This window comes from Uloborus diversus, chromosome 4, assembly GCF_026930045.1.
Source record: "Uloborus diversus isolate 005 chromosome 4, Udiv.v.3.1, whole genome shotgun sequence".
Classification (NCBI taxonomy): Eukaryota; Metazoa; Arthropoda; class Arachnida; order Araneae; family Uloboridae; genus Uloborus; species Uloborus diversus.
The window spans coordinates 86,037,724-86,062,795 of NC_072734.1; the positions used below are offsets into that span (position 1 = coordinate 86,037,724).

Here is a 25,072-nt window from a genome sequence, read left to right on the forward strand (position 1 = left end):
AAAACTAGCTTTTTTACGAATTTTAGTTACACTTACTAAAATAGTCGCTGTATTTTACAACTGATTGCAAAATACTTGTTTTTGTCATCAAAATAGTCGCCTTTTCCGTCAAAATAGCAGCTTTAGACGCCATTTGCAGTACTGTATCCTCCCCCCATTCCCTGTATTGCAATGGCGTAGCTACAGTTTCTCTCGCCCGGGGCGGTTCCTCTATTTGCCAGTTTTTCATTGAGATATATCTAATACATTAAAGCATTGAAGATTATCGCTCAAAATATAAAACTTAATTTAAGGTAGCAAAGGGAAACTAATTTAATCCATATTCTTCCAACAAAAAAAAGGGGGGAGGGCGGAGTCAGGCGCATATCTCGGAGAAATACTCTGAATTTACATCAAAAATTGCAGTTAAAAGTAACTTTTGGGGGGATGGGGTTCTCTACCGAATCTTTAGCAAAACTGAAGTCAGTTTAAGCCTTTGGGGACGATGGAGAGTCACCTTTTATTCCGTAACAAAGTTCCAAATATTTGTTTTCCCTGCATTAATTCAGCACTGGCAAAGAAACAACTTTTACAGAAATATATTATATTTATAAGCATTAACAGATGTTATATTTCGGAAATATATTTAATATTACATATTTGAATATTTTCCGAAATTTAAGTTTTAAAAATACAATTTAAGTGTTGAATTACAATTTAAGGACATTAAGTGAATTAGTAAGGTTCAAGGGCTCACTACGGAAATATTTCAACTTTGAACACTGAAATGACCGTTCAGTCATACAAAAACTTTACATTTCAAAGGGTTTTTTTTTTCTCCTTTGCCTCCAGTATTAGATTTAAAGTATGTTTCCCTTATTTGATTTTTTTTTCACAACAAAAGTGCTGAATCGCCGCCCCGAAAAGTACGCCGCCCCGGGCGGACCACCCTCTCCGCCCCTCACTAGCTACGCCACTGCTATATTGTTGCACCCCCATAATTCACAGCCTAAATCCGCCTATGAAAATGGCTAAAAAATCTTTGTACTAATTCGTTAATAAAATTACTTGAGCCACGTACATGCACCAGAAACCGACGGATTAATAGCAACGAATGCCGGACATAACGTACAAATCCAAAACATCCGATGGACAAAACGTCCAAGGGACAGAACGTTCAACGGACATAATGTCCAGCCGACATAACGTCCAACGGACAAAAGGTCCAGGGACAGAACGTTCGACGGACATAATGTCCAGCGGACAAAAGGTCCAGGGACAGAAAGTCCACATCTTTGGACAGCTAGGACATAGCGTCCAGTTTTAGAAGTTTATTTCTTAAACTTCTCAATTAATAATATGATTTGCCATTTAACAATAGGTTATACTGAAATAATATTCATAACGTCGTTCATTATTCCGTCAAACTCTGTTCTCTTGTGTGTGTGTGTGTGCTTGCGGGGGCTGCTTCTAACATTGGATTAAAGTATATTCATAAATAGAGCCGATTAAAAAATGTCTAATAAATGTCTCATGTATTTAAAGTAATAAAATCATAGTTTCAAAAGTACTTTTTATTACACATTGGATGGTTATAATCAAAATAAGTAGCTTATAAGCAGCTATCAAAAGTGAGAGAACATTCACTCACTTGAAGAAACTTTTCTGCTTGAGTTTAGCGTTTTTGTATTGATGAAGAAGACGGATATACACGAAATAGATAAGCCTCAGGAACATATAAATATGATTCCCCAAATGCTTGTAAATATCTATAAAATAATTTAAAATTGAATACTCTTCAAGCTCTAAGTTATTTATAGCGCCTATCTTGCGATATACTACAAACATTTCACGTTACGAACGATATTGAGGTGGAAAAAAATAAGTTGCTAAATAAAATGCATTTCCCTTCTTCTGTCTCATTTATTCTGTGATTTTACATAAAATATTTCCTCGGTAATTCATTTATGAATGCCATGTGAAATTTACAATACATGTTTTTCAATCTAAAAAAAATTCTTTTCTCAATTTTTTATGAAACAAGTATCTGGAAGCGGGGATAATTTTTTTTTTCGAGATATGAAATTCTTTTTAAAAATAGATCAGGTAGTTCTGTTAATGATCATAGTAAGTTTCTAATGCATGGCATCAAAAATAGCGGATGGAAAAATAATAGGAAATGCATTTATATCCCCAATGACTAAGTTCACGAAATAAAGTTTCCCTTTGAATAAATTTATGATCCTACAGCGATGACCAATTATACTTACAAGCAAGAACATGTTCCCTGAAGACGTAAAAGTAAAATCGGCAAGATTATCATACCTTGAGCTCTGAAATTTGTTTTCAATATCACATTTCCGTAACACTTTACATGCAAATACAACAAAGAAGAACTGTGCAGTAAAATAACATTTTAAATCCTAACCTCAAGCGATTTGCTACGAAAATTCTGCATTACTTTCCAATTCCTATGTTTCGTTGGGCAACGAGCCATGCTTCACCGACTTTTAACGAACGTGAGAACCAACAATAATTGTCGTATGATCGGTAGAGCATAAGGCACGCACTAATATCATTTATGGTGTCGCCTCAGACAAAAAGAGAAACTTGCTAAATGTGCGTTGTTACTTATTAAGAACCACGGTATTTGGTTCAGTGGAAATACTTTCACTTACGTGCACTTTTGCTTGTACCAGAGTTTGTACAATATTTATTTTTCAGATTTTACCGGCAGTGAGGATGTTTGTCGTATGCAAAAAATTTCCTTTGTGTATCCTTATGTAGTATTTACTCGTTAAGACACTTCCTTACTTATAAAAAGGAAGTATCTCAATTAGTGTGGGCGAAATTTTATCGCAGTTTCAAGGGAAGTAAAAAAAGATTCAATTTCCTATAATGTTCCCATACATCCACGCACATTTTCTATCTCTCTCTCTCTCTCTCTCTCTCTCTTTCCTTTAGAATTAAACGTTAGTTAGACTCTTTCATTAGACTTGTCATTATTCGCTTCTGCCAATAATATATCTCAGTTGTGATTTAATGGGAGCTTTTTTTTTTCTTTAGGAAATTACATTTAGTTGATTTATTTTCAATGCTAGTGATTAACCAACAACAGTCATTGCAGAGTGTCCTATTTTCAGCGAACTTAAATTAATTTTCTTACAGGTTTTAAAGAAAACATTAATGATGCATGCAAATAAATGTTAAGTTCAGAATTAAAAAAAAAAAAAAAAAAAAAAAAAAAAACGCGAAAATATATGCTGCTTATAAATAAAACTGAAATATGCAAAAGAATATAAACACAGTGAAACACATTAAATTTCGATTTATGAATGCCAGGAGTAAGGTAAAACAAATAAGGTAGAATAAATTTAATTAAAATTGAGTTTCAAGTAAAAACTATCATTTAATTAACTAGTTTTAGAAGAAAGAATTCGCCTGTACCAATGTTTTAAATGTAAAAAATAAAATAAAAAACAGATAGCATGTATTCTGTTACTGGCCTTGCTTAAATATGTTCTAATTAATACAGTAGCTAACATGTTTAAAATTTTAGTTCTCTGTGGCACTTAGTTATTATTAGCAGAAAAAGTGTATCCGTGTTGTAAAAGCTCATTTTAAGTCCTGACCTGAACCTATTTGCTTCAAAAATTCCGCATTACTTTCTTATTTATATGTTTCGTTTCTGTTAAGTACATTATTTGCTAAAATTCACTTGCTAACCCAAAGTATTATTTTAAACACAGTTCAAAAGTAGCGAGTTTAACCAAGAAATAGTTGAGTAACAAAAAGGGGATAGCAGATTAATAAATAAGGATAATAAATAAACAAAGTCTGAAAAAGAAACAAATGGATAAGAGTGACATATCAGCAAGATAGTAAATAACAAACAATGATGATCCATGAATGAAAAAGATAGAAGACATAGGGATAGTGCAAAACGCATTTTGTATAATGCAAAAACTGCATTATATTACATGTGCAGTCTATATTATGACGAGTTTGTAATATTATGACGAATGTCGTACAACTAGCGTCAGTATTTTTAGTGTTATTAATGTTTTTCGGGATTTCTGTATATCTATATTTTTTCCCTATTTAGTGAGGCATCCTCCACACTTCGTGCTTCTAATCATTTAATTATACGAAACACTCCTTCTATCAAAACATGAGGTGGGAGATTCGGAGAGCGAAACAGAGTTCGTTGAAGTGCAATAAAAAATAACAGAATATGACAAAATCGTTTATAAATAAGTGCATAGGATGAAAAAAAAACCTTTTGATTTGATGACTTGAATCGAACGAGTCTCTTAAGCGACTTATTTTCAAAGTTTTCAAAGTTTCATATGCTCATAATCCACAGCTCTATGGCTACTTAAATTCAGCACTGAAACTAATTTCATAAATTTACTAACAGTTGGCTTTACAATTGCTATTTTTCATTTTGATTTTGGCAACGATGAAAAAGTTAAATTGTAACTCCAATATGTAATGTGAAATCAGATGGACCAATAAATTAGATGTATATTTCTAAACTTCAGCAGAAAGATTAAATGTCTCTGTATAAATGTGTGCTGAGAGAACTAATATTCTGAAGTGAGTTAACGAATTCTCTCGTCAATAAAAAGCAGACGATATCAGTCAAATTCTGAAGCTTTCTTCCCTTTTCAAGGAGAGAGGTTAACACAACAATTAACGAATCTGCAACGTGTATTCCTTCGGGAAGAGTGCTTCAGTCATGAGCACCCTGAACTTAATTTTTTTGCAGGGCAGAAATTCTCAATTTGCCGAATGGAGCTCCAAGTTTTGCCGAATGATGATAATCTTGCAGAATCCTCAGAAAAATTTTCCTAATAAGGAAATTTTTGGAAGGTCAAAGTGACCTCCCATTGGGGTGCCCCTAGCTGCAGAATCTCACCGAGAGGAAAACTTGCAAAATGTCAATTCAAAAAAAGCGTCATATGGAGGCATTTAGGATTATGGAAGCTTCGTTTCATGTAGCGACGACACATCAAATTTTATTTGCGTAAGAAATATCTCATTCCCATTTGTTTACTTTTTCGAGCATTTCTACAATATTTAATAAATATTCCCCTTCTCAGTCAAAATAGCTTTGGTTGATGCGCTGATGCTGCTTATACACTTCTGGGTACTTCAAACATTGTGCTATTGCGGACATTCATCCCCTCGCTCAGAGCTATAGCTAGTAAAGGATGTTAAAAGTCTCGGTTGTACAAAGCTGACTGACATTTTTCATTATTTTCTCTTGAAGTGAACAAACACTCCTGGTAAATTATTTTCATCCGAAATTATATTCCTTTGATTAGTTTTTCAATAAACATGTTTTTTTGACGGACCGTATTTAGCTTTCATGGTTGCGGATGCTCATCAGATGTGTTTGTCCAAGTGCCATCAAATTTATGAATTATTTACTAGTATTAGGTTCTTTAACGATCCGTTTGCGTTGATGTCTTCTTTCTACTTTTGATTGCTCACAAAAGAGTCATTTCAAATCTGAAGATACTCCTTGACCCACTTCAGAAGAGCCATTCCAAAATTGAAGGAGGGGCACCCCATCAGACATTTTGAACAAAGACCGAAATTCAAATAGAAACTACCCTGGCATTCGTCTTTCATGATTCTTTTCAACGAAATGATGATTTTACATAGGTAATTATTAGTGACCTGAAAATCAAAACACAGGCCTCGGGCATGCTTGTCTTAATAATGATCCTCAAACACTTTAACTGTAACATCTCATTGCAGGTATCGAAACTAGGCTTTTTCCCGCTGGTCACGTGTCCGTCGGAAGCCGGTTCTGACGTCTGCTAGATGTTCTTTTTTTTTCTTTCGCGCCAATTTTTACCGTCCTCTCAGTTCGTTCACAGCTGAGCTCCTTACCTGGTCACCTCGAAATACTCCTCATTCTGCAAGTGAACTCTTTGACTGGTAGTGGGTTTCAGTTTTGGAAGAAATGTGAGTGTGCGGAAGCGGTTGGTGATTTGCCTGTGCGAAGGCATGATGAATGTATATTTCATAATTGGAGTAAAAATATCCTGATCTTCAGCTAGCCCATGAGGAGAGAAGAATATGGTAAGTTAGACCCCCATTCAATCATTTTACTTATTTTTTTTTCAGGGTTCTTTAATTTTTTTTAAAATGATCGGCAGATCTTTGTAATGAAAGGAATACAAGAATTAATGTTGATAATTTTCTGAACACTAATAACCATTTTAATGCCATCCGCAGTTGCAAATTGCATTAAAAAATATGTTTCAGGAAAAAAAAACTGTTATTGAAGATGTATATATATTATTTTTACTGATTTTGGTCACATTAAGATGCCGTCATTATCTAATGATTCCTTTAAAAATATATTCAAATAAGATACATATAGCGTTAAAAATATACGCTATTTTCAAATTGTACAAGAAAAAAAGGGCATAAAAAGCATTAATAACAATGCAGTTTGAATTGATTTTAAGCGCAAGAGGATATTAAAGAAATTTTTCAAAGTATCCAAAATACAAAAATGACAGTTTTACTCACTTATTTTTTGAATCAAAAACTTCTGAATCTGCAATTTCTTATCAAAAATATTTTCGGCTCACGTTATGTAATCTTTTGCAATATTACACTGAGTAAAAAATAATTGGTTTTCTGCTAAATGTTAAATTATTACCTGTTCTATAAAAAATATCTTTAACATCCATAAAAACGCATGAATATAAAGTGCAACCTAACTTATTCCCAAGATGCTGAATTATTATTTTCCAAAATGTAGCAAATAATTTTTAATACAAGCCATATCTAGTTACTAGTCTTATGGGGTAAATAACTATTGTTTTATTTTTTTAAAAAACAATTTTACTAAGATCCTCATTAAAGATATTATTACACTTATTTATTATTTTTCTCAGACGATTAAGTATATTAATCTTTCAATGAATGAATTTTAAAAATTTTCTTTTCTGATAAGGAAAAATATTCTTTTGAATTATTTTCCTTTGAAATATTTTCCTCAGAGAATCAAATACTTCCAAATTATAAATAAATATTTTAAAGTAAAATTTGCTCCAATTATTGAAAAAAAAAAAAAAAGATTTTCGGAATATGTTTTTGATTACTTACGTTTGCTATTCTCATAAGAACATTAATGTCCTAACAAACGTATTTCAGTTTTCTGCGACAAGGGTTTCAAGCACTGCTAACACTAACATTATTGAAAATATGTAATTATCTTTTTGCACGAAGAAAGTGAAATTTAAGTTTCATCTAAACCAAATCTGTCCAACTGCAAAGAGCCCACGGGCCAGAATTCTGGTCACTGATCACCTGGCAGGTCACAGTTTGAAAAGTTAAACAATAACCTGTTACCTCCTATACAATAACAATTAATATTAATTAATTATTAATTATAAAACATTGAAACAGAAGGATTATAAAACAATTAGCTTGCATTTTGATGGGAAAACTGAGGCCGATCCGCCTTCTTTACAAACTCAAGAATGTCAACATCGATGCGGGCCGCACAATATGTGATGGCGGGCCTCCAGTTGGACAGCCCTGATCTAAACGATGTTTGTTCTGTCAAGTATCTCTGTAGAACTCTTTCCTGCAACGGTTTGCAACAATCTATCCCTTACAATGCAGTTACAATGCATTTATTTTTCTCCTCACTAGTAGACACTTTTACGTTGCGTTTTTGCTCCTTTTATACGTTCCCGTTACTTACTGAAACTTTTGAATTTTGAAGGTAACAGAAACAATATTTTTAAAGTTTGAAAGTGTGATTCTCTGTGTTTTTAATTTGCGTGAACAAAGCTAATGGAATAAAAATTGCAAGAAATATTGCAATTTTTAAAAAGATGTTTTTTGAATTTGTGCTGCATTAAAGTTGATTTATTAATTAATTACAGTCGTATTTGGTTTGTTAAAAACCCATAGGAATTTGAATGCTCCAATTACTCTGATGTGTCAATATAACTATTCAAAGTTACAACATTTTATTACATTCAGTGATAAATGAAATCATAACGTACTTTTTTTATGATACGAAGGTCTGACGTTTAGATAATCTAAAATTTTACTAAACAAGTTTTGACGTTCATATTGACTACGCTCATTTCTTTCACGTTGTTTTATTTTGAATCTCACTCAGATTATAGATTACATTGCATGAGACTAAATACCGAATGTTAAAATTTAAACTAAAACTTTCATTGAAATCATTAAAATTGTGGATGATGGCTGGTACATCAAAGCGAGCTTTGTACTTAAGGCATCCTAAAAACAAAGAAATAATTAAACACATAAAATTTGACATTTGTGAATTTTGAAATACGTTTTCTCTTTTGCTGTAATCGAAATCAATAACGAGAAAAAATTTCATTAGTATTGTTATGCAGAAGTCAGTTCCTAAAATCCAAAGGCTTGTTTAAGTAAAAGGGAATAAGAAATGTACTAAACGGAATAAGAAATGTGACTGAAGTTACACATAAAAGACAATGAGAAAAGTAACATATATAAATTTAAGTTCTCTTCAAACTAATAACCTGTCGGTGAAAGTTGCTCAGAGGTCACATCATGAAGAAAGTAAAGAAAAACAAAAGCTCTAGAATATACCTAATTACCCGAATATTGGCGCTATAAATAAAAAATATTGCAATACCGACAAAACTATAGAATACCCAGGAAAATATTTTAATATAGGAACCTATAACTATAGGAACCAGGGAAATATTTTTAGCTCCAGACAAATTACTTCTCAAAGTTTATTAGTAAAATTCAATATAACATGGTATCTGAAAGTTTCTTGTTCTAGAAAAATATCTAAGTTATCTTTTATAGTCGCCCGGGAGACCTGGTGTCTGGTATTTGTCGGACTCGAAACACACTACTTCGTATTAAATTAGACAAAATGGAATGTAAGAATCATTTTTATTAGGAGTAATTCTCATTTTACATTATTAATATATCTTGTTTGCATCTTTCTCTTAGTATGATTGAAAAACACACTTTACCTTTTTTTTTTTTTTTTTTTTGTAAACTTTGACTTGGCACAAGCTTTGTATTTTATCTCAAAAGGCCATGACTGGAACTTTCAGCTTATAAAAGATGAATTACATTTCAAGTTTGCTTCAGGAAAATGTGTTAGTGCTAAGAGATTGAATAAATAGTGAAAAAGATGTCCTTTATATATTTATTATTCACTTCAACAGTTTTAAACTTATTTATCTAAACAATGTAAAAATAACATCAAAATGTGGAGCTATATAATCAACATAATTCAGCAATGAAACCGGTTATAAAAGGATAAAAATTTCTGCAAAAAAATTTTAAACTTTGTAGAGAGAAAAAGGATAAAAGTTATACAACACCACTTTACAACAAATAATTTGTTTAAAAAAATAACCGTTAAATATTAGTTTGCCCCTCCGTGGTAAGATAAGAGGAGTTAGATTAAAAGACTAGGTAAGCATATGCACTAAAGCAATTTGATGAATCAGATCTTCAACAAATACCAGTTTGGGCGTTCCCTAATCAATCACTTGCGCATTCGAATCACGTTCTTTCTACCAGACCACTGCCCCCGATCTTAACCGCCTGTAGAAATTCGAATACCACTATTCCGGACTTCCATTTTTTCACGTCATCTACGGCCATGTGGTACTGAAATTGGAACATCACAAACAAGCTTCTGCGACCACTAAAGACTGATTTTCGATCATGGTTATCTGAACTTCGTGTGAGGAGAATTACAGTTGGACTCAAGTGTGGGAAAAATGACGCAGTGGCGAAAAATAATCTTCCTTCGTGAAAATGTCCCTGAAATGTTCTGCAAGAAGACGCAGCAAAATTGCCGAGTTTCGAATGAAGCGTGATATTATTGCACTTTACTTTTTTTTCCTCAAAATTCTTTGTTTGTGATATTAAAACTTAATATGAAAATACTGAGTGATTTCTAGCAGTTGGGTCTTCGTAACAGAAAGTTATTCAACTGAGACTGATGTTTTGGTTATTTTTCTTGAATTTGAATCCATTGAAGAATAATCAGTAACTATTATGCAGGATAATAGTTTCATTATTGCAAAAATAAAGCTTAAAAGTTTGAAAATTTTTTTGTTGCTGTAAAGAAGGTTTAGATATAGCAAAAATATAAAGTTTTAAAATTTTTTGCACGTCAAGAAATAATTGTTTTCTAAATAAACTAAGCGATTTTTTATTAAATACTTTTATACACAAGTTTCTTTAGGTGTGCTCAATTCAAATATCTTCTTACTTTTTTTTTTACCGTTTATTGTATTTTTTTATGATCACGTGTAAAAATTTTCTTTTATCAAAAAGAATTATAGGAAATAATGTGCTCTCTGACTAACATTTTCTTATTTCACTCTTTTACTGATTAATTTCTTTTAAATTTATTTTTTTTATTAAAGAAAAAAAATGATTTTGTATCTTTCTAAATTTTAAAAACAACGTAAGCAACTATGTCTACATAAAACATACATAGTTGCCATAACAAGCATGACTCTTTTTAATAAATAAGATTATTTCTGGAGAACCAAAAAAAAAAGAAAGAAAGAAAGAAAACGAAGAAAAGAAAAATAAAGTGCATTTAATAATCTTACGTAAACTTGAAATAAAAAAAATAATAAATCAAATGTGCTTCCTAAATAAAAGAGTTGTAGTAATATGTATGTGAGAATTTTGTTAAAGGTATGCGCGCGTGAATATCGTTCATTATCGTTCAATGAAATATTTTATCTAAATCACTCAACAATAGCTAACTAAAAAGCAATTTGTGTTCATTTATGTATGTCTAATTATACACAATTACACATGTATATTTTTTCCGGACTCGCTTCGTTGTGGATTTATCTCCTTATACTCATTTTTATCTTCTCTCTTACTTTTCAAACACACACACACATATTATAAATACAAACCACTTAGTTTCCACATCATTCGGAGTTCGTTGTTCAGACTTCTTTTTTTGTTTGAATCGTGGTTACAAATATAATCTCACACTATTCAAAGGCGACATCAATTGACCCACTACGGTTCCACCAATTTTAAATCAGAAAACAAGTTGTTTATTACTTTAACAACTACTCATTCCGACAACTGAATTATAGTAATACGTATAACACTTAATAGGCAGTTCATTATTTATTAACCTTTATTAAACATTAAAGGAATGATACAAAGTGTGATGATGGAGATATGCATGAAGGATCTCCCGTAATAACTTTGCGGAACAAAGAGAAGGTCTTCTTTTAATATGAAGTTCTCAGTGTCTTTCGGGGAGGAGTTGTTTTCATTCGGAGCTGGTGTCTCAAGCAAATAACAAAGATCTCGTTTATAGTTTTCTCATTAATGGGCACGCGACGCCAAGTCAAGCGAAACAGGACCTTTTGTTGGCTTCCAAATCATGAAACATTTTTCAGCATGGACAGTTTATGTGGATTGCGATTACATCGTCTGCTATATTGATTTTGTTGAAATTGATAATTTAATTCCATTCAAGATTCAAGAACTGGATCGTTTATTTCAGAAACCAGGCAAACGCCTAGTTATCTACTTTCGAGGAAAAAAAATCATCATATTAAATTGCTCAAATAGGGGCTACAACACTTTTTATTGATAGAAATGTACCTAAATGTGCATCTCTTTCAATTTAAAATGGAGTAACCCTCAGTAAAAATTTTTTAGCATGATGCTCAAAATGCTTTTTCCAAATTTTAGTGTTTGGCGCTCAACGGTTTTACTTTTTCATTAATTTTTTTGAAATGAATGGTTCAATTGGACAGCGGGATTGCGGGAAGATAACAGTTTTTATTTTATCGTTGTTGGTTGAGGAATTGTTCAACCTATTTTTCTATGAAAGTTTGTTATAAAGTGATAAATAAATAAGTAAAGATACGAAAGAAGGCTTTATAACTTAGTGAAAATATTAATGAAAGTATAAATAGCTGAAAAATAGACTAATCCAGTCAATAAATTTTAGAAATAATAATAGTAATAATTTGAAGGGAAGGTAAATGTATGGCTGTTTTGTTCAATTTGTCCCCCGCCATAACTTTTGAAGGTCTGATTTGGGAAAAATAATTTTTACTGAAGATCTTCCCCAAATCAATTAAACCACAGGTTCATTTTAACTGTTTAAAAAATATTTTTTTCTTTCAAATTTGAATAGTTCAGAATACTTAATATTACGCCTCATGCAAAATCTTATAGAAATCGTAACCGAAAGGTGGACCTATTTTGGAGACTTGACCAGAAGAACTTGTGACATAGAATAAGTACAATAAAGGAATATTCCATTTGATTATTTTATAATATTTATTGAATAGTTTAGAAATATGTAATATAACCGTCAGTGAAATTCCAAAAATAATCTGAAAGGAATGCGATAAGAGATGTTTTTTTCATAAAAAAAAAATCGATGAAATGACAAATATTTTAATTGTATTCTTCTTTCTTTCTTTTTTGTGTTAGTAACAGAAAAGAAATTCTCGACCAAAAAGTATATTTTTATGTTTTTCTCTATGCTCTTGATATTAAGGAATGGAATTCATTAATTGATTGGTCTGCCTTATTCAATTCTAGAATTTTGAAGCTCACTTATATCTTTATTTTTAACTAGCGGTCCCCGCACGGCTTTACCCGTAGTAGAAAATTAAAAGGTCATTTGGTTAGTTTGTATATTTACAAATAATAGATGATGAATTTCTATCCAATTTGCTTTGCTCATTTGCTCGCCTATTTTCCACGTTATGATAATTTACTCGGTAAAATTTTCTTAAAATTGGAATAAAACAAGAACAAAATCGAATTTTTGAAAAATCGCTTCGAGGTGCACACCCCATGCTACAAACTAATTCTGTGCCAAATTTCATGAAAATCGGCCGAACGGTCTAGGCGCTATGCGCGTCACAAAGATCCAGGCAGAGATCCGGACAGAAATTCAGAGAGACTTTCAGCTTTATTATTAGTAGAGATGCAAAACAAAATGCCACAAATTATATTATTTTGTAACGAAAACGGTGCTTAGGGTGTAAAATTTCACTCCTCGGTCTTTATGTTTAGTAACAGCATTTTTTATTTTGTTTCAAAAAGATTAAAAGTTTAGATTTTTTTAAAAATGAAGTAAAGTAAATTATTAGGGTTTCAATGTAGGATGCTGATGCGACTTTACAAAGTATTGAGTGAAAGTTACTTTTAATTTATATATTTTTACGCTTATTTATTTTTGTATTTTTACATTTAGAAGAATTTCTGTTTTCATTCAGTTTAAGACACACTGTTTTCTCTATGTTTGTATGCTTCCATATTGAAAAAATGCTTTAGAATTTAAAATCGATCCGTAAAAATAGTGCAAATAAAATTTTTAAATGATACTTATAAGGAACATCGCCTCTTATCCTTTCAAAGCATTTTTAAAGTATGAACAAGAGACCAAATTCACATGTAAATATAAAGTATTAAAATAATTAGGACAGTTTCTTCGAATAACCAGACGAAAAAAAAAAAAAAAAAAACTTACATAGCAGTGTACATTACTGTCAGAGATATCTGTATTTAAAATCCTATTTCTATCGTATTTGTCCTATTCTTTTGTGTTATTGAATTTTAACGTAAAGGAATTGTATCACAGTAGTAGTTATTAATATTTTTTTCTAATGTGTTGGCATATGTATATAACATGTCGAAATATCCCCAAATTGAAAATGAAACATGTTTTAATCTGATTAAATTGGACAAAAATAGCTACCCATATGCATTTTTATTTGATTATGTTATCAGATCCCGTTATAACGAATACCAATACTGCAAAAATCCGTTTTAACGAAATAAATTTTCAGTCCCGAATTATTTTCTATTACTTTGCTTAGACTCCATCACAACGAAGTTTTCGTTACAGCGAATAAAATTTGCCGTTCCCTGCAGTTCGTTGATATGGGATCATGTACATTAAGTCGTTGTTGATTTTGCTTAATTTGAATTCCATTATTCAATTTGTAAATAATTCATTTTGAGTTATTCTTATCGGCTATTTTACTCCTTTTCGATCTTTCACTCTTAGTTATAAATTAAAATGAACTTCTACCGTCAAATGAAACTCCCTACTTCGGTGAAAACACACGTTATTTTAAAATAAGAAACAATAACATATCTACAGTTGACTCTCTGTTTAAGAATTTTCAAGGGACCGCAAAAAGTCGTCCTTAAGTAGAAAGCGTCCTTAAATAGAATGGTTTTAACACTATAGTGGACCATCTGGGACCTTGAAAAGCCGTTGTTAAATAGAGCATCGTTAAACAGAGAGCAAACTGTATTTGTTGATTACTGCAGACACGTGTTTCGGTGTTACAAGGAACCCCTTTTTCAATGAAACATTAGTGAGCTTATGGATGGAAAGACGTCCGACAAAAGCATCTTTTCATACATAAGCTCAGTTATTTTGCATTGAAAAAGGGGTTCCTTGCAACACCGAAACGCGTGTCTGCGGTAATCAACAATTGTATAAGTTATTATTTCTTATTTTACTTTTCAAGCACAAAGGTTTTTATTCAACTCTCATGTTATTCGTTACGATGCTCGTAAATTTTTAAAAGAAATAGATATTTTTCAGTTGATCCATTAACACCATTTATGTTTTCATTTCGAACATCGACGTCTTTTCATCAATACCGCATCCGTAGTTTCCACGACAACTTAACTTCCTGAAACAAGGTTTTATTTTTAGAGTATCCTCCCATTCCCAACACAATAACACATCACGAAGCGTCAAAAGTTTCCCTAGAATCGATTCGTTCAGTCAGTCGGTCAGTGTTACTATTTGTTGAGACTTCGATTCCTTTATTTTGACAAGCATTAATCAAGCGGTTGAACGTTTGGTGACAAGTATTCTGTCAAAAAAAGCGATGGAGGGGGGGGGGGTAAAAGATGGAACTGTGGAATCGGAACTAGATTGAGAAATGGTTTTTCAACAACAGGAAGTGAAAAGTAAGGTCAAGTGTAAAAAAATGGCCTTATTTTATGTTTTGCAGTTAGAAATAGATAGACTTAAAACATTTTTTTAAAGTTCTGGTAAATATCTCTCGTTGAACTATTTCCAAAAAAAACTAGTTTTGAAAAAATACGCTTGGTACTGCACTAATAGGTACAGGACTAGTACACTTATAAAGAGAAAATAAACTGACAAAAGAAACGCAGATGCCAAACGATCAGCTAATATACGATGAAACGTTAGAATTACAAATTTTTGCACCATTTTATATGTTTGCAAATTTTGTACAGTTTTACAATTAAGGTAGTGAGAAGCAAAGGGATGCAAGTAGCAAAATTAAAAATTTGGAGATAATGAGTACATATGGTAGGTGAACCTCTCCTCTGTATTGGGGCAAGAGATGGTATTAGTAGCCCTGGTAGTTGCTGCTATACAGCATGATTTAGAAAAAAAATGTCAATGAAAGTCTACCTAGGATCTTTAAACGCGTTTTACTCAAAACTTGAAAATGTCCACTTACATCCCTTTGCTTCTCTCTGCCTCAATTGATGTTTGAAATTTTAACCCAAACTCCAGTGGATTAACTCTAAACTCCAGTGGATAGCGTTAATTTTCAACCATTTTTGATTCTTCGTTCCCTTAAAATTACTGTCTTACCAATAAAACAGCTATGTTACCGGATCGAGTTCATCCTTGTCACAATAAAGCCTTTCCCTGCATGTTAAACATTACCAAAACATATAATCAAATTATCATGCCGTAACACGAGTTTCATTGCTGAAACTCGCAGGTTTCTCGAATATAAGGATTAGCGTATTTTATTTATTTATTTATTTATTATTATTATTATTTTGCGTTGCGTATTTTGAGTTTGCAAGTTAAACAACCAACGAGTGATTTTAAATTGTTTTGTTGAATAAAGCTTTGGTTAAAGCTCTATTTAAAGAATAAAACTTTACTCGTGAGACAATGAAAGTTAAGTAAGAATTAAGATAGTACGTAATTTTGTCCTCAGTTATTAGAAAATAAAATTCAAAGTTAGCAGCAAGAAGAACTGCATACATGTGATTCGGGATTGCTAGGATCACCTTTTTTTTTCAATGCAAAAAAAGTATGAATTTTTTGACGAAAAGATTACCGAGAAAAAAATATTAAATTAAAAAATATTGAGTTACTTAATCTTTACTAATAATAAAACTCTAGGTTTGTCTGGATATCTGTCGAAATATCTGTCCGAATCTCTTTCGGGATGTATCTCTGTGACGCGCATAGCGTCTAAACCTTTCTGCCGATTGTCACAAAATGTGGGACAGATTTAGTTTGTAGCATGGGGGGGGGGGGGGAGCACCTCGAAGCGATTTTTCGAAAATTCGATTTTGCTTTTTTTCTATTTCAAATTTAAGAACATTTTACCGAGCCAAATTATCAAACCGTGGACGAGCAAATTATCAAATTATCATAACGTGTAATCGTAACATGGGCGAGCAAATGAACAACAAATTGACGAGAAATTCATCATCCATTATTTTGTAAATATTCAGGCAAACCAAATGACCTTTTAATTTTCTACTACGGACAAAGCCGTGAGGCTACCACTAGTTTATTTAATGAAGTCAGTAGACCCTCGTTTTACGTGGGGGTTACGTTTTACGGAAATGCCGCGTAAGTCGAAACCGCGTAAATTGAGACCTAATAGTAGTGTTAAAATAGGGGTTAGGTTCCGTAGATAAAAAAAAAGTTCATTCTAATGATGACTAATTGTATAATAAGTTTAATGTGTACTTATATCGATTTTTATGCACAACATGCATAAAGAAAATCTAAACTAATTTCACGTTCTTTTATAAAGAAGAGCTGACTATGATAGTCTTTTAGCAGTCATTAAGAATTTTTCTCTAATTCTATCATTTCCGTGTTAGAATCTTCCTTCACTAACCCCCAAATCAGAAAGATCATTTTTATATTGTCGAGGAATGGCTCAAAACTTTCAGTGTGAACGTTTTTGGTTGTGTGTCACCAAAGTCGGAACCCCCGTTGGTTTTGGCCTCCTTTGTCACTCCCGAAAGCTCTTCTTCCAGTGACTTCTGAGTTGTGCGAGTTTTATAATTTTACTTCTGGAAAGAGCTTTGGAACCAATCGCATAAAATGTCTCCAGGGGTCCAAGTTCGGTTATTAGCACGCCAAAATGCAGTTTATTACGTGTAATCATTTAGGAGTTTGGATTTTGGAGGAGAGGGAAATGTTATCTGTTTGCATTGCTGCATCTGCGTAAAATAAAATAAAGGTGTCAAATCCTAAACCACGTATAATCGAAACCGCGTAAAATAAACCCGAGTAAAACAAAGGTCTACTGTAATTAAAATGGTAGGGGGCTAAATTTTGCTTTTCTCATGTTCAACATTATTTTTTGTAATTGAAACGTTTTACGATTAGAATAAAAAATATTTTTGAAGTATTCTTGCCAATTTTAAAATGAATACGCTGATAAAAGATTTTTGTTAAAACAAAAATTTTAACTGTTTTCAATTCTCAATAAATAATTGCAATTATGCATCTAAACGAAAATAAAAATTCCTCTTCTAAGGGTTCCCCGAACTTGAGTCTTAGGGAGGGCGGAAATTCTCAGTTTGCCGAATGGAACTCCGAATTTCGCCGAATGATAATGATTTTACCGAATCATCAGACAAAATTTGCTGAATAAGAAAATTTTTGGAAGGTCGCAGTGACCTCCCATAGCCTTCCATCGCGGTGCCCCTGACCTCTTCGTATATGTATTATCACGTCGTATTCTTCAGTTGCACGGAGTGTAAAACTATTCCACTTTCTACACCACACAAAATCCGGCTTAGGCAGAGTTGACTGTAGACTTATTCAATTACTTAGCAATGAGAGTATGTTAAAAAAAGTTTTACTTGACCTTCAAACTATCGAGATACTCAAAGCAGCTGTTTTCATATCGCTAATACTAGAACAAAGCGTAAGAAAAACAACGGCGTGTAGTTTGTAAATGATATCTAGGTCACGGTTTAAGCCGTGAAAACATGGTTTTGGGGCTGGAAAACATAACAATTCTATTGAACTTTCGAGAGATCTTTCTAAAACTAACAACAAGCTTGAAACTTTTATTTTAGATAAACTCCTCTTTACGTGTAGAAAGTGTTTGAATGGAAACGTGCCATGGTCTCCAGTTGAAACTATGTCACTGAAACATATTCGATACCATTTTTGGAAGTTCAAAAATAAAGATGTATTAGAGAACACATAAATGATTATTCTTTGTTTAAGGATTTAAAGTTTACGAATATTCGTAATGTTTTTTTCTCGCCAAGGGCCAGTTATGGAATAGAAGGTGGTTTGGAAAGCAAGAGAAATAATGAACATGGCAATAACATTATGAAAACAAAATGTAATGGCACTTATTGAAAACAAGAGTAAAATTATTGTTGCATACATGCGCATAATAAATCCTTTTACGTAAAAGCAGGGCTTTCATCGGGAAAAAAAAATATTTGGAGGCACTCAACTTGAAGTGGGGGGGGGGGGGGGTTGAGTAAATCAGGAGTCTCAAACCTTTTTTTAATATAGAGCCACATTATAAATTTTTGGAGGCGAGGTGGGATAAAATCCACTAATATTTTTAATAATTTAGCTCAGAGGGTATAGTTAGCGCTCCGCCCCCCCCCCCACACAAAATATACCCACAATTTGTTTTTAACTAAGCACTTAGTTGTAGTTCTTTTAGTTTTCAGGGCTTAGTTTTCTTTAAAAATGATGAAAAGGATATTTATAACAAATATAAGTTTTCTTTGAAAAAAGTTTTTAAGCTTTCCACGGAAATTCCTAAAAATATGTTCGCGAGCTGGATGTGACTCGCGTACCATAGGTTGGACACCCATGGCAACAATTTAATGCCTTTTGATAATTAAAAGGCTTTTGAGGTCAACTCTGAGGTTGCTTTATAAGAGGTCCGAGAAAGCATTCAGGGAAACTAAGCTGCATCTGTTGCAAAATGTACGTGCATCCATCCATCATAATTAATGAAAAAAATTAAATTGTTACTTGCATGACATAAATTCGACTAGACTAGATTCTGGTCGATCATAAGAGCCCTCGTTACAATTGATTGAAATTATTTTTTTCTATAAGTAATCAGTAACCGTTTCGTTTCGTTCTGCTACTAGATTTGTTTTATCGTAATGGATTTTTTGGTATGATTTTTATGATCACAATCGTAACGATTACTGAAAATTTTACTGCTGTCGAATTGAAAAATGTCCATCGATTAAAAATATGGTTAGAACTCATTAACAGTGAGGGTAAATGATCGTAATTACATTTATATATATGCAAATTTGCACCTTAACTAATCATTTTAACTACACACCTCTACGGTAATTCTGTTTTTAAAAAAAGTGAGCAATTATTACCGATTTATGAAAGTAATTATAATTTCTAATCAGTCTTTTAGTATCTGCAGCAATTCGTGAAACTGATATCTGCGCATAATCGTATTTCTATTGTAGTAACTGAAATCATTTCAACTCTGACATTCAAGATTTTCTTAATAAATGATACATATTCAATTTGTGAGTAGACTACTGACGCAATATGCATTTGGACATCTAGAAAAGTTTTCAATTTGCATGTTGTTAGATTTTATTTAATTTTCTTTTTTCTTTTTTTACTTTTTTTTTGGAAGGGGGGGGGGTTGTTTCAATGATGAGACACTACATTGATTAGCAAGTTCCAAAAAAGAAAAGAAAAAAAATACTCCATAAAATCTACAGGTCATTTATTTGATAACCTAGAGTAATTTTACCGTTCATATTTTTTGTACATAATTGAAACAAAATATTACATACATTTACATATAATTGCTCAAACATCAGTTGTGTTAAACACAAAACCAATTGCGTCTCCACACAAATATGTTATCTGCGACTGTTTGATAATGGTAAGTGGCAACTAAAGCAGATAAAAATTTAAACCACTCTTTATATTTTAAATGTATTATGAAATAATTGTTGAACAATTCATCTTTGTTATGAATTTAAACCCAGCAATGCAAATTCGTTTGTTCCGTAAAATAAAATTTATCCATTTTTAAATGCTCACTAACAAAATTTACTTTTTAGTTCGTCTTTAAAAAGTACATTATTATTTTAATTAGTCCCAGAGAGTTTTTTTTTTCTTTTAGTAAAAGAATAGGGAATTTTAATGCAGCGTTTTACAAATGGAATAAGCATGCCCTTGAAAAGTTCTTTCAGGGAGCGCACGCATAATCCACAAAGGTGGTTGAAAGTGCTAATATATTTTTTATTTGGCCAAAATTTTTACAGCCGTCTCATATTGGTCATAGCTGATGTCACCACTTGAGATTTCTCCCTTCTTTGAACTTCTTACATTGCAGGACTAATACAATTCAGTTTCAAGGAAAAAAACAGAGAGAGAAAGAGAGAGTTTAAAAAACAGTTTGCTTCTTTAGACCAGTGCTTCCCAACCAGCGGGCGATCGCCCCGAAAGGCTCCTCAAAAGGGTAACAGATTTATGAGGGGTGATAGGGAGGAATGAGTACAATGAATATTTAAGAGACAAAATAAAAATAAAAAGAAGCCAGCAAATATTGAAATAGAAAACGTATACGAAACCAATTGCTAAGAGTTCAAATAAGCGGAATCACAAATTAAAAAGAAACAAATTGAAGTTCAGGAGCTTCCTTCTCACCCTCGGTCGACCCTTCATACGGAAGTATTTCATCATTCATCGCCATGTTTATAATTTTTTTAAATTCTTTATTTTTAAGAGTCAGAGATTTAAATTCTCCCAGATTCCAATTTAAGAAAAAAGGATGAGTTTTTGAAAAATTCAGTTTTTGAAAAGTAGGTCAATGATTTCGTTTAAGTATTTTCCTCCGATTACCTATCAGTTCGTTTTGGAAAAGAAAGGAAAATGAGAAACTTAAAAAGGTTTTTTAGTTTTGTTGGTTCAAAAGTGATTAGATGAAAGTGCTTTCTTACATTTTACTTCAAATTGAAATTAGTCATTTATATTTTTCATAATATCGATGTTCACTAGAGCAACTTATGATTTTTTAAAGGAAGAAAGTGGAGACGGACGATTCGTGTCAGTCAACCTCTAGAACGGATGGAGACCACTGTTCGAAAAGGTTGGGAAAACGGTGCTTTAGAACCTTTCTCTCGCTTTACATAGTACAATGGAAGGTAAATAAGGTCTCATGCTAACAGGTTGGGAGTTGGGAGAAAATGTTGGCATTCTTAGTGTTATTGTTGTGGTTTCATTAAATAAATAAGTAAACAAATATTAGGGTAACGGCACCAGTAACAGACATGCTTAAGACATCGCTCTCAGGTTAACTCAATGTTCTGAGCCTTTTAATGTATTAAGACTTTTTAAACTATTTTTCTCTCATGCAACTACATCTCGTCTAACGTTTGGCTGCTTCTGGATCCTTTGAATTTGTTCATTCTATTTTTATTTGCTCAATTTCGGAAAAAAAAAGGTCTGACCCCAAGTAAGACGCCAAAAAATCTGATGATACCCAGGAAAAGATAGGTTGAGGAAAAGATGAGTAATTGACAAAACTTCCCTTTTCTCTTCAAAATGGTCATAAGTTCTTTATTTTTAGAACTAAAGCCTTATTAAATTTAAATGAACATGAGACCCCAGCTGACATCCTGATGGCAGTTCATAACCTTCCACCAGTGCCTTGTAATTACCAACTAGCTCATAAAATTCACTCTGATAACACTAGGTGACTGCACCGTATTCATTGGCCACAGCAAAATCAGTTTTACCCGCCTAAAATTCTTATTATTTAAATACAAATTTATAACTGTCTGTTACTGGACCCTTGTCTGTTACTGGTGCCGTTATCCTATCTCCGCTTTGAACGTTTGGGAAGGCGGAAATTTTAAATTTTCCGACTGGAATTTCAAATTTTGCCAAAGGATAAAATATGGGTATTCACACACATAAGTACATCGAATGAAAAGGAACATTGAAATACTGCAATTATATTTCCGAATTTGACGAATAAGGAATACTTTTGGAAGTCACAATGACCTCCCTTGACCTCCCATCGGGTGCGCCCGACCATTGCCTTGATGTGTCAAAGTTTGGTGTCATACAAATGTTCTGCAGAATTTGAACTCGGAAAATAGCTTAATTTTAACCATCCCAATGGATGAGCAGGATACACAATCTTGGTGAATAAAAAGTTCAGAAAATTTGCAAAACACAATTGTCCATTAACACAGAAATCAACACACTTCCTACAAAAATTTCCGCTTGCCTTAGTGGTCACCATGCCACATGCCTCTTAATCATAAGTCAGTCCAGATAGCATCTTCCTTTTGTTTCGCAAAGCCATCACAAAGTCTAACTGCCTCTCTCAACGTTCGAAATTATCCGAAGAAGGTCACGTTATCGACAGAACGTTCGGACGAAGCATGGCAGTTTGCACGTGCGTAGCGTGTGTCCCGACTTACGACAATTGTAGCAGATTATATCCTTAACCTCCGCAGAATGGATCGCAAAAACGTTTCTACGGCTCAATGAACAGATAGCGTTATATTTTCATTTGCCTGTAAAAAGTTTGTTTCAGCTATTAAGATATGTTCTTCCTTGGATATTTTCAGTTTTATCAACTCATTTGATAGTAAAAACGCAGTTTGCTTGATGAACTAGAAAGCTGTGTGATTTATGATCTACTAACGAAAATGGAAACTACTAAAACATGCACAGCTGGTCTAATTCTGTTTTGATTGATGTGGGTCATCAATTGATTTAGAATTGTGGAACAAATTAAAAACTGAAAGGTTATCGAAAAAAAGTCGAAGCATTCGTTAAAAGCTTATCAATTAGTATAGATCAAAAATGAGGAGGTTAACTGTTTTCACACTGTGTGCATTTTTTTTCTCTAACTTATATTTTATGACTCGATGAACTTGTTTCGATGATTATTTTTCAATCCTAAGAAGGTAACCCACATTAAGTCAGTTACATCCGTTTGACAATATAGCATACTGAAAGAAAGCTATGGGTGGAATAATTTCCTTGTAAACTAAGAAGTTTTGCCTTGATGATCTTTTATTAAATACATTACTAAATGTATGATTCAATAATAAATAAATAAGTAAGTCCCATTGTGCTGCATGTTAATAAGAATGAAAAAAACGCTAAAAGCTCAAAACTTCAAAAAAAAAAAAAAAAAAGTGTTTCGGCATGAGTTTTGGGTTTTCAAGGAATCCCCTTTTCAATGAAGAAAGTTGTGAGCTATGAATGTAAAGTCATTCGACAAAAGCTTAAATTAATGGACGTAAAGTTAATCTGATTTTATTCCATCCATAAGTGCTTTTCTTCATTTTGCATTTTATTGTATAGAACTTGCATTGTATCGTAAACTGCACTACATTTATTAAACTGTCTGTGTTACAGATTGTGTACATTTAACTTTGTTTTTGCCGATACTTTTTCGTTTCGTATTGTGTAAAATCTATTTTTTTGTTATATAACTTTCTCTTTTTGATGGAGAAAAATCTCCGAAATATGTCACTCGAAAATAACGACCATTAATGATATATGCTCCTAATACGTTCCGATTGGAATGGAGAGCACGAAAAGACTTCAGTTTTATAGCAAAAAATAAATAAATAAAACATTAATATTTTAAATAATTTGCGACAGCTTACGTTCAACAAGAAAGTGAAAGTGAGAGAGAAAGATAATATCGTAAACGGTTGACTTTGCTGACAAAGTTGAGAAAATAATCTTTGAGAAGTCAGTAAGGATAAAATTTGCGAAATCCACCTTAAGTAGCTTTGTTTTTGACTTGTTCATAGAACTTAACTCTAGAGAAAATTAAAGCGTTGCAGGTGACATTGTTTTGCTCAGCAACTATATATTAATATATATATTAGCGCAATTCTAACATTTTCATCAACAATTACTTTTTCTTCAACATTTGAATTAAATGCACCAAAAACAATAAAACATTATCTTTCTAATAACTTATTTCAATAAATAATTAAATGACCTAAAATAGAAAATGATGAATAAATAAGAGCAGTTAACTTCGTCAATTTGCTTCATTTAAAACATAAAAAAATATAAAATGTGATTGATTTAAATACTGATGCAGGAAACTGGAACAGAAAACATAAAATTTGAATTCAGGATATATAATTTTTAAGCTGTATTTTTTAGAATAATTAACAATAGTGACCATTACTTTTAGAGACCTACTTAGAAGCCTAAAATTTTTAGTTCTGTATTATGTGGTTGCTGTTGGACAAATAGAGTGCAAGTGGGGTTAGTAGTACACTAAAAAACGCGTGTTGATTTAAGCTTACTTATTTCGGAAAAATATATTTTATTTACGTATTGCTATTCCTTTCAAAACTCTTACAATGATTCACAGAACCTAGTTTGGGAAGTTCTACAATGACCTATCGAAAGAATCCATTTGCACTTGCATTTTTGCTCACGTGGTAAATAGAGCGCATTTCATTGCACAAATGATAGCCTAAATCACTTTTTACCTTACTTTCCCTCACAAAGTATCTTCGTTTCCTTTGTTGCCAATCCATCCCGAACAAAAAAGGCCTCCAAATGATTTTGGTCCAGTTTCAGTTCTACTTCCGATTCCACGAAGATTGACCATGAAAAGGATGGGCTCTCCGTCGTAAGAATTTCCTCACATCGAACATCAGCCAATGCGTAATTTTTGTTCCAGTTTCGAAAAGGAGCCCCCAGGTGGGAAAAATAACAGAGAAAAAATATTAAGTAGTTCGTGAGTGGCCTTTCGAGTGCGTCAGAGGTCGCTGACACAGTTCCTGTTTCTCTTTGGTGATCAGGATAAGGTTTAGCATCAAAGTGGGAAGATTAGTTTATGAGCTTGGAATTGCAGCCGGCACCGGTGTTTCCTTTAGTAAACCCAGACAACGTGTTTGAGATTGCTAAAAATGATTTGTTACATAGAAAACTTGCCTTTCCTTCATCGTTTCATTTTGTAACTCGATTTATCATGTTTATTTAAAATTGAATTTATTACAT

The 25,072-nt window shown here is 32.5% G+C and overlaps 1 protein-coding gene across 1 annotated transcript in view; it reads left to right on the forward strand.

The window, feature by feature from the left end:
- Positions 1-5,979: 5,979 nt before the first annotated feature.
- LOC129220687 (probable serine/threonine-protein kinase dyrk2) overlaps positions 5,980-25,072 on the forward strand; it is a 50,248-nt gene continuing 31,155 nt past the window's right edge. Inside the window, exon 1 of the mRNA XM_054855117.1 lies at positions 5,980-6,075. Within this exon, the coding sequence (XP_054711092.1) occupies positions 6,057-6,075 (19 nt within the window). The 5' untranslated portion in view covers positions 5,980-6,056. The remainder of the gene's footprint in view (positions 6,076-25,072) is intronic.